General features: G+C 29.7%; 1 protein-coding gene across 1 annotated transcript; it reads left to right on the top strand.

Moving 5' to 3' along the window:
* Positions 1 to 834: 834 nt before the first annotated feature.
* LOC112036174 (UPF0481 protein At3g47200) lies at positions 835 to 5,995 on the top strand. Its single transcript, XM_065778003.1, has 3 exons — positions 835 to 994; positions 2,410 to 2,491; positions 4,558 to 5,995. Exons 2-3 carry the CDS (start codon positions 2,461 to 2,463, stop codon positions 5,844 to 5,846), a joined length of 1,320 nt encoding a protein of 439 aa, XP_065634075.1. The 5' UTR covers positions 835 to 994; positions 2,410 to 2,460; the 3' UTR covers positions 5,847 to 5,995.
* The last annotated feature ends 5,790 nt before the right edge of the window (positions 5,996 to 11,785 follow it).

Genomic DNA, 11,785 nt, shown 5'->3' with positions numbered 1-11,785 from the left:
AACAAATAGCCTTTTAGAATAAAAACATTGCTGGCTATAGTCCGAATTCCGTAAGCTCGATAGATCAAGACATGTGTCGAGTTTTAATGAATCTCGACAGATTGAGCTTCTGTCAAGGAGGTATCAAGACCTGCAGATTGCACTTCTCTTGAACAGTTCTTGAGCAATTTTCATGTCTTCAATGTAACCACTTGTAATGATCATCTTGAGTCTACTTAGATTTACCCAAATATAAGTAAAGTGTATTTTGTTAAAGGATATGCTAATTACATTAAAAAAAAAAAAATGTCCCTTACAAAAAGAAATAGGTTCTTGTTTCGATCTTGGTGTTTATGAAATATTCCTTCCTTAATGTTTCGAAAAATACATATTCTTTGCTTCATGGTGAGTTAAATTACATTTTGAAATTTTTTTATAAATTTAGGTATGTTATATATATATTTTAAGTAAAGAAAGAAACAGTTTCTTGTTTCGACCTTGGTGTTTATGAAATATTCCTTCCTTAATGTTCCGAAAAATACATATTCTTTGCTTCATGGTGAGTTAAATTACATTTTGAATTTTTTTTTTTAAATTTAGGTAATGTTATATATATTTTAAGTTAAGAAAGAAACAGGTTCTTGTTTCGATCTTGGTGTTTATGAAACTATTGACGTTAAGAAAGGCATCTTCTTTCCTTAATGTTGCTTGCAACTTGTAATTATTAAATTATTGTTGTTAACAAAGACATATTCTTTCTTTCATGGAAAATTAAAATTTCATTTTAAAATAATAACTAAAATATCCAAATTTCTTGCTTATAAATTCATCGTGTTGTGACAGTTAGGAGGCATAACAAATTTGTATTCACATGCAAAGGGGTAACAGTTTTCTGTAATAATAAAAAATAAAAAAAAAATAAAAAAATTTGTATCTCATCCATCGAAGTGGAAAAAGGTCTCTGCTGGTGGCTTTCTTTCCTCAGTGGCATAACGAGGTTGCATAATTGTAGCCGGTGATGTGATATACACTCATCTCTCTCTCGTTTAACATTTTTAGTTTTCATTATTTCTAGTTTTGGTACTATTTTTGATTTAAGCCAGTCAATATTATAACTTACGTGGTTTGATTTGGTACTGTAACTAGCAGTATGTAATGGGTTAATTTAATTGAAATGTTGGATGGTTCAATACCGTAAATGATGTCATTATCATAGCCACTCATTTTTAGACTTTGTAAAATGAGTTTTACTAATATATATATGTCCTTAAGCTATATATTAATAAACAATTTTAGGAATTCTTTATGAGAAAATGAAAAAAATTTTAACAATTTTTTTTAATTTACTATAAAAGTTTCATAAAATAGATGATTAATGTATGCCTTTAGAGCATACATTAACTAGACCCTTATAAAATTAGACTCAGTTAATCAATTATAAAAGTATATAAGTATGTGAAATAAGTAGTACTAATTTAACTATGAGTTAATTGGGTTAGCCCGATTTTTAGTATGAATAAAATATCAATGTCTCTGTTTTTGTTTCTTTTCCTATTTTTTTTATTTTTTATTTTGCTAACAACGGGAAAGAGAATTTATGTAAAAGAAATAATATCATGATGCATCAATCAATCATTTATTTTATTTCTTTTTAATTTTTATATTGTAGGTATTCTCTTTAGCCATTTATATTACATAAAAATCGTTAAAAAAAAATATGATAAAATAACCTATTCATAAATAAAAATTAAATATAAAAGATTTTATTTTATTTTATAAATTTGTGTAATATGATTTCAGTCTTAATTGCTTTTATATGATACTATTGTTTGTTTTAAAATCTGTTTAAGTTACTCACTTATCTGGACTAAATGAAGACGGTCTTATGCAACCAATGCTTAATCCTACCATAATTATATATGTCTATTTGGTGGATAAATTTTATAATGCATTTTATAGTATGTTACTTTATTTCATATTTTATACTGCAACAGGTGTGCAGTTAAGGTTGATATTTGATAATGCATCATTTTTTTATATAGATTTTCTATGAAATTATTAGCCTAATAAATTTTGATTAACAACATATGAATCTCTGTGTTGTTTTAACTTTTTATTTTTAAGTGTTGCATTTATTTCTTCTCATATTTCTATAAAAGGAGGACAAAGAACATGTTCTATTTCGAAGATCAGATGAGGATCATAGCTTTTACAAATTACATCTTATAATATCGTGATACGTTAACTTTGTGGGCCTCACAAATTTACACATTATTATTATAATATATTTAATTGATTTTAAATTCGATTCTATATTTAAACATTCTATTAGAATTCGGTGACATCATTTTATATATTTATATATAATATGGTAGAATTGGAGAAATCATTCCATCCTCTTTAATAAACTTGCTCTCTGTTTGTGCACAGTATTTCTTTTGTCACTCGACCTGCTCAGAGTGGTTTTCACGTCACAATCTCATGGCTCTGAGTGGCACTTGTAACGCTAGAGGTAAGGGTACGGTGGTTCAAGCAATTTTTTAGATTTTAATGTTTTTAATTATGCTTTTTCTCATTTTGCCAATAATTGGTAAAATCTTTCTTCGCCTATTACTAGCGACGACAATGTCTTCTTCGCCTATTCAAGTGTTAAAGAAACACAAAGTCTATCAAACAAAATTCACTTACTTTGTGGTAATAAAATCTGATGACACCAAAGACCTAGAAAAAATTACTTGTCCAGAAAATACCCAGCTCAGAAACAAATATCTTGCTTTTGATTTACAAAATTCTTTGATTTGAGCTATGATTCTATGATGATTACGAATCCCAACAATTCAAAAGCACTTAAGCACTACTCTAATTCCACACTAGAAGGAAGTCTTAATTATTGTATAATAAAAGTTGATGTTAAAACTTTTCTAATATAGTTTATTAAAAATTGCTCTAAAGGCACCCGTTAACATGATCTTTATAATTTTTTGACGTGGTAGACATTTCTACTTTGACATTGTATTTATATTTAAGCCTCCACTCTGTAGATTCATTTATTGCTTAGAGAATGGTTACCCTTTACTTTATTTGGATGTTTTAAAAATTAAGTAGTGGGAAAGGGAAATAAATATCCCTCCCATTTCTTTTGGCTGTTTAGAAAAGATAAATAAATATCATTCACATTCCCTTATCATATTGATCTTTCCCAATCTCTTATTCACCAAATCTCCATATCCATACTAACCTTAATTAGGTGATTTGATCAAGATTGGGATTAGTTGATCTTTGCAATTCTGAGATTAAATGATATGATAGTTAGTTTCATGTAAGCACAATTACAATAAATGACTATCAATGATTAATGTAATTATTAAATTTCTTATTTAGACAAAAAATAAAAAGTAAATAAGAAATATATTTTTATTAAATTTTTCCATGCATTGCATAGTTTATTGACTAATTATCATCAATTTTTGAGATTTAATTAGATTGGCTTGCTTCATAAGTTGAAGAATTTTACAATCTCTCTAAATAGAAATACCAAATTTTATTTATGTGTAATAAATTGTTATCTATACTACTAACAACAGAAATCCCCTATTTAGGTTTCATCATTTTACGTACTAAAATATTCTCACAAAAATTCTTAAACTTTTTAAATTACTACTTATCTTTTAGTTAAATAATTTTAAATTAAAAAACAAAATTAAAAGAGTAATTTCTTATTTTTAAAAAGTTTCTAAGTTTTAGGGTTTTTTCTTTCTCTTCTCCATTACGAATTATCACATTTTATTTTAAATTTAAAATTTCAAACTTTTTAACAACTCTCATATGGAGAAAGATCCTAAAATTAGGACATTATCTCTATCTCACTTTTAAATATTATTTCATGTTACTTTACATCTTTTATTTTTTAAAATAAAAAATACACACTGTTATATATATATATATAGGGTAATTACACTAAACCCACATGTGGTTTGGCTCGAATTCACATTGCCTACTTGTAGTTTGAAAAATGTTACTCTACTCACCTGAGATTTACTCTATTTAACTTCCCCAACCCACCTCTGTTAAAAATAAGGGCAAATTTGGCCTTATTTGACATTTATGACCATACTTTTAATAAAGTTACCATTCATTAATGAAGGTATTTTTGAATCATATAAAAGTCTAGGTAAAAGAGAGGAATCTTTTTATATATATTATAGATATTAATTAATTGCTATATTAAGTTTGTCAATTAATATGTTGCTTAAGAATTTACATTTTATTTTATTTTATTTTTTCCCTCTTCATAGTGAAATCAGAGATGAATATGGTTGAAATTAGTTTCATAAATATTAATGACGTGAACATCACACATGAATCACACAGGACTTTTATGGAGTGAACATCACACATGGATCACACAGGACTTTTATTTTTAAATTAGTTCCATTCGCACTATTTGCCTCTCTCAAAAAAGATTATAAAGTTTTTGTGCACCGTGCAAGTCATAACATGTGTTTCTAACGCTAATGGCTCTTGACATTGTCATAACGCTTTTTTTTTTTTTTTCCTTCTCTAAAAAAAAAAAAAAAGCGGATATGGCATCTCCAACAAGACATGATATTGAAATTTCAAATAGCATTACCGGTATCTATAGGGTGCCATATCATCTTCGCAAATTGAATGAAGAAGCGTACAGACCTCAGGTTCTTTCAATTGGCCCTTTTCACGTTCAAATGTCATTTGGCATTTTTCGCGATTACAAAAACAGCGAAAGATTGCAAACCATGCAAGTTCTAAAAGAGGAATATTCCAACAGTTTCTGGCAACGGGTCACTGCCGAAAGCGAAAACAGGGTTAATGTAGAAAAACCTTTACCAACTATTCCTGAACAGACGATGAAACAAATTCGCGAGTTCTACGGAGGAACTATTACGCTAAATGATGCTAGGTTGTCAAAACTTGCCTTGGAGGATGCCTTCTTCATTTTGGAGCTATTCCTAAGATGCCATTCGAATATTTGGCCAAGTGAAGATCCCATGTTCAAGGAATCATTTCTACTCCCAACGGTAATCAATGACTTGTTATTACTTGAAAATCAGCTTCCATTCTTTTTTCTTGAAGAAATGTTCCAATATGCATCTCCCATGTACTCCGGTGTCCTTTCTGTACGTCAACTTACATTTGAATTCTTTAAGGACTTCAATGTTCAAAACATAAGCCATGAGAACTCTGATGTGAAAATACAACACTTCACGGATCTGCTTAGAACCTTTCTTCTACCACAATCACTTTGGCCTTCATCCACTCAGCTACCCCAAAGAGGCAATAAAAAGGTTAAACTTTTGTACTCTGCGACCCAGCTGCAACAGGCAGGAGTCAAGTTTAAGGTGAGTTCAAATAAATGTTTAGTTGGCTTGAAATTTGAAAATGGAGTGCTGGAAATCCCATGCTTAGAATTTTATGATACAACGGAAGCTCTTATTCGAAACATTATGGCATTAGAGCAAACTCGTTACATAAAAAATGGATATGTTACCGATTACTTTTTCATGTTGGATTTCCTTGTAAATACTACCAAAGATATGGATTTACTTTGTGATAATGGAATCGTGGATAATTATCTAGGGGATAACAATGAAGCAACATTGATTGTTAACAATCTTCACAAAAATATCTTATGGGTAGGTCTAGGCACTGAATATTGTAAACTCTGCGAAAGTTTGAATGCATTCTATAAGGACCGTTGGCACATATGGAAGGCAATACTAAAGCAAGATTATTTTAGCACTCCTTGTACAACTGCTTCTACCATGGCTGTTGCTATCCTTCTCGCTCTAACTATCATACAAACCGTGTGTTCTATCCGCCAAGTATTATAGGTTTTAAGCTATTGTAATTTCAGATGGTTTGATTTCTTTGTGTCAAACTTCTCATCTTTAGCTATTATTGTCAAATACATTATTATTGTGTGTCCTCATCATCCTTGTAAACTAGTCCTGTATACTCAGCCAATAAAATTTGTTGTTTGAGCAAATTGCTTGGATGTCTTAAAGCCAACCATTATTAATTGCTAGGATTCATGCAAACAAGGTCTTCAAACCTATTTGTAGGAATCTCTTCAGTGTATAATTTAAACTTCAAACGAGTCACATGACTCAATGTTGCCCCCAAATTTTTCATATAAAATATGGATCCACGAACAAGGCCCAATAATCCCAATATCCAATGAATTTGGGCCTTAGAGAGTAAAGAATGCAAAATCACAAACCTGCACTAAGAAAAGGACAAATGGGTAAATATACTTGCAAGAAGGGCATTTGACCCATCTCTTTAACACTGCGACCTCCATTAGCTATTAGCATTAGGTCATTTGCGTCTAATCTTTGACAGATGTTGCACCCTGGCGAGCGCACATTGATATGAAAGCAATAAAGCTCCTTTCATTTTGTACATAGCTAACTTAGTATCTTTGTTCTTGAATTTCTTTGTTGGTGATTGAACTCTCTGCATATCTTACAAATGAATATTAAGATAATGTTGGTGCCTTTACCGTACTTAGCCTTAACGCCAGCGTCCTCATGTTGGATAAGAAAATATAAAAATAATAATAATAACAAAACTAGAATTTTAATTAATTCCAAAACAAATATATATTATTACCAAAATTTCTAAGCCAAGATAAAAATCACTCACAATAGCACAAAATTTTGGGTGAAAAATTTTCGCTCAAAACTACGTAACATACTTTGAATAAATTCACTTTTATATATACAATTACCATATATACTCAAGTTTATGCTTAACTTGACATATAATAATATCTTCTATAGAAGAATTAGTACGAACTCACCCAAGATCTTCACCAAATCTAACTCTTTGTGTTTGTAATACCCAAAGCCTATGCTTAGAGGAAAACCAAAAATTATCTTTCCTTGTGTATGTTTCAAGACTAGAGAAAAAGTACGTGGTTCCTAGTAACTCTAATAGGATTCTTATCCGTCAGATAACACAATTTCTTGCCACAAAATCACACTCTGTGGACTGGATCGACTTCGGTGGACCCAAAACCTCCAACTAGCTAGTTAAGCACACTTTTTCAAAACTTCAAACACAAGCATTATTCTTTCACAAATATATATATATTTATATATATATATTATTTGCTACCTAATTTTCGTTCTTAATTTTATCTTGGCCAACTTGCAAACTACGTCTATATCTCTAAAGTTTGAAAATGTTTGAATTTTGCACCTTAAAGTTTTAAAGGGTGTTTGGATTGGGTGAAAAGTGAGTTACCTATAATCCAAAACATGTGAGACCCACAAGAGAATTGTTGTTTGGCAAGATTTTTGAGTGTTGTTCTCATCATTCAAAACTCAAAAAAATGAGTTAGAGTGATGAGAATTGAAATTTTTTTTTTTGTTTTTTCATATTTTCAATTTATGACTTGCATTTTAATAAATACCTAAAAATAATGAGACCTACCTAAAGTCTTGTCACACCCCTAGTTCCTTCTTTTTTTTATTTTTATTTTTTACTCCATCGCCATTCTACTTTTCTCTTTTCTTTCTTTGTTTCAAACAACCGTAGCCCACTTTTGTAGTCTTCCTCTCCACAGCAAGAGCGAGCCTTATTTTTTTTTATTTTATTTTTTTTTAAATTTATTTTTATGGAAAGCAAGAGCGAAATTTAGGACTTTAAAGATTAATTTATATATTTTAGACCCATCACATGCACTTTGAGCATGTAATTAGGCTCTTTTTTATGTACCGTGGCAGTTGGGCACCAACGGATGAATAGTCGTTGGCAGGCAATAAAAGCCAACTATCAATACTAACGGCTCCATATCCCATAAATGCAGATATTTCTTTAGACAATGAAGACAAGGGTTATAAAAACCCACACAAACCAAAAGGATAGAGGTAGACAATTCTCATCCCAAAAACTATTCCCAAGTTGAATTCTTTTGTAATATACTTCAATTGAATTTTAACTTAATCATCGGAGTCCCTTTGGCACACACCACACCGATGTATTTCTTTTTCTTTATTTCATATCTTATTGTAGGTTTGCCTCTAAACGAATCCAACGCTTTCGTCCATTTGTATTAACGAGGAGTTTAACTAACGATTTTCTGTATCATTAATCATCATTATCGATGAGACAGTAATTTGGACATAAATAACTTCATAGTGACAATAACATCCTTCACAATAAAAAATATAGCAATGTTGTTTAACTTCTCACAAAGATGTTTTAAGTGACAGCTTAATATCACCACTATTTGCGAAAGCATAAATTCCCTCATATAAAATTTCAACTATGCCATTTTTTGTCATTAAAAATTACTCGTCATTCAATTTAAAATTTGCAAATAACTAATTGTAAGGGCTAAAAAGGCCATCATAGATAATTTTTAGTGACACCATTATTTGTCTCTAAAAAGGAAGTCTTTAATTTGAAATTTGCAAATGTATAACTAACTGTGAGGGCATAAAGGCCTCACAAATAATTGTTAATGAAAAGTGCATCCTCTAGCAAAAAATAAGTTGTCAACTTTTCTCGTCGTTTGGTAGTATAGTTGTGAGGGTAAATTTGTTTGGCAATGACCATGAAATGCCCTTGAAAATTATCTATTTGTGAAGGTATGGCCAGAAATGCCCTTTTAGCAACAAGAGCTACGAGGGTCAGCTCAGAGGATCTATAAAACTCCCCCTTATAATCACTAGCATATATTCAATGATCGAATCAAAATGAGTAGACAGATAGACATACCCAATGCTAACCCATAACATTAAATTTTTTTTTTTTTTTTTTTGATACGATCAGGTATCGTATTTTTCACGATACAAAAAAGTCATGAAATGGGCTAATAGTAGAATCCTAACACTGATGTTAAGAAAGACATTCTTTCGATAATGTTGTTTGGGTCTTAGTATTAAAGAAATTATTGATTTTAAGAGATATATTCCATCCTTAATGTTCCGAAAAATACATATTCTTTGCTTCGTGGTGAGTTAAATTACATTTAAATTTTTTTTTTTTTTTAAATTTAGGTATGATATATATTTTAAGTTAAGAAAGTGATAAGGCAAAAATGTATTGACCCCTTTCAAATTAATTAATTACCCAAGTTACTAGTTGATAGAATTAACAAGTTTTAAATCCAAGTTATTAATTAGATCTATAATGAATAAAACTTGTTCAAACAAACAAACATCAATATCATGTCATTATCAAGCATGGCAGAATAGTACATAAGACAAGATATAATGACTTAGGAAAACCAATGAAATAAACTAATTTCACAGTAAAAAACCTGGGGGAAAACCTTCCCAAAAAGCAATTCACTATATTAAAGAGAAGTTTTAGATTTAGTACAAAACATTTGTCCCTACACTCTACAAACCCCGCAGATGAACTTACAGCGGAAACCTTCTACCGCTTCAGAACCTCTGAACTTTCTAGTATATGACGCCACTAATGATGCACGAATCTCAGTACATGACTAACTCTTTTACACAAATCCCAATATGTGACTAACTCTACAGCAATCCTTTGATTGTTGTAGTTGATTTTTAGCAACTTCACATAGAAACACTAATAAGATCTTCAATGTTGGTGCAAGAGACTTTGCTTGGTTAAAGAACCTAAAGGTGTACAAGAAACGCAGCAAGAACTCTTTCTTCTGTAGGAGGAGGCTAGGGTTTCAAAAAGAAAACCTTATGAAACTTTCTAAGATTAGGTTTCTCTTTTTCCACCACCTTGTTTAAATAGGAGCTCCATGGGCTCTCCTATTCCAAATAGGTATACAAAAACCTTAGAGTTTCCTAGTCCAATAAGGATTATACAAACTCATAAACAAATAGCATTTTAGAATAAAAACATTGTTGGTTATAGTTTGAATCCCATAAATTCGACAAATTGAGACATGTGTTGAGTTTTAATGAATCTCGATAGATCGAGCTTCTGTCAAGGAGGTATCTAGACCTGCAGATTGCACTTTTCTTGAGCAGTTCTTGAGTAATCTTCATGTCTTCAATGTAACAATTTGTAATGATCATCTTGAACCTACTTAGATTTACCCAAATATCAGTAAAGTGCGTTTTGTCAAAGGATATGCTAATTACATAAAAATATGTCCCTTACAGAAAGAAATAGGTTCTTGTTTCGATCTTGGTGTTTATGAAATATTCCTTCCTTAATGTTCCGAAAAATAAATATTCTTTGCTTCATGGTGAGTTAAATTACATTTTCAATTTTTTTTTTTATAAATTTAGGTATGTTATATTTATTTTAAGTTAAGAAAGAAACAGGTTCTTGTTTCGATATTGGTGTTTATGAAATATTCCTTCCTTAATGTTCCGAAAAATACATATTCTTTGCTTCATGGTGAATTGAATTACATTTTGAATTTTTTTTTATAATAAATTTAGGTATGTTATATATATTTTAAGTTAAGAAAGAAACAGGTTCTTGTTTCGATCTTGGTGTTTATGAAACTATTGACGTTAAGAAAGGCATATTCTTTCCTTCATGGAAAATTGAAATTTCATTTTAAAATAATAACTAAAATATCCAAATTTCTTCCTTATAAATTAATCGTGTTGTGACAGTTCGGAGGCATGACAAACTTGTATTCACATGCAAAGAGGTATCAGTTTTCTTTGTAATCAAAGAAAACAAATTTGTATCTCATCCATCGAAGTGGAAAAAGGTCTCTGCTGGTGGCTTTCTTTCCTCAGTGGCATAACGAGGTTGTATAATTGTAGCCGGTGATGTGATATACACTCATCTCTCTCTCGTTTAACATTTTTACTTTTCATTACTTCTAGTTTTGGTACTATTTTTGATTTAAGCCAGTCAATATTATAACTTACGTGGTTTGATTTGGTACTGTTACTACTTACTAGCAGTATATAATGGGTTAATTTAATTGAAATGTTGGATGGTTCAATACCGTAAATGATGTCATTATCATAGCCACTCATTTTTAGATTTTGTAAAATGAGTTTTACTAATATATGTCCTTAAAGTATATATTAATAAACAATTTTAGGAACTGTTTATGAGAAAATGAAAAACTTTTTAACAATTTTTTTAATTTACTATAAAAATTTCATCAAATAGATGATTAATATATACCTTTAGGGCATACATTAACTAGTCCCTTATAAAATTAGGCTCGGTTAATCAATTATAAAAAGTATATAAGTATGTGATAATAAGTAGTAATAATTTAACTATGAGTTAATTGGGTTAACCGGATTTTTAGGAAGGATAAAATATCAATGTCTCCTTTTTTTGTTTATTTTCCTATTTTTTAATTTTGCTAACACCGGGAAAGAGAATTTATGTAAAAGAAATAATATCATGATGCTTCAATTAATCATTTATTTGATTTGTTTTTAATTTTTAAATTATAGGTATTCTCTTTAGCCATTTATATTACATAAAAATCGTTAAAAAAAATGATAAAATAACCTATTCATAAATAAAAATTAAATATAAAAGATTTTATTTATTTTATAAATTTGTGTAATATGTTTTCAGTCTTAATTGTTTTTATATGATACTATTGTTTGTTTTAAAATCTTTTTAAGTTACTCACTTACTTGGTCTAAATGAAGACTGTCTTATGCAACCAATGCTTAATCCTACCATAATTATATTCTATTTGGTGGATAAATTTTATAATGCATTTTATAGTATGTTACTTTTTTCATATTTTATATACTACAACAGGTGTGGAGTTAAGGTTGATATTTGACAATGCATCATTTTTTATATAGATTCTTTTATGAAGTTATTAGCCTAA

Source organism: Quercus suber, unplaced genomic scaffold, assembly GCF_002906115.3.
Source record: "Quercus suber isolate HL8 unplaced genomic scaffold, Cork oak 2.0 scaffold_171, whole genome shotgun sequence".
Taxonomy (NCBI): Eukaryota; Viridiplantae; Streptophyta; class Magnoliopsida; order Fagales; family Fagaceae; genus Quercus; species Quercus suber.
This window is presented reverse-complemented; position numbering and strand designations above follow the sequence as displayed.

Bases quoted from the DNA above. Each gene is read 5' to 3' on its own strand.
- LOC112036174 (XM_065778003.1), top strand. From the start codon at position 2,461: ATGGCTCTGAGTGGCACTTGTAACGCTAGAG. The intron at 2,492-4,557 runs GTAAGGGTACGG...AAAAAAAAAAAG, and splicing joins TGGCACTTGTAACGCTAGAG to CGGATATGGCATCTCCAACA.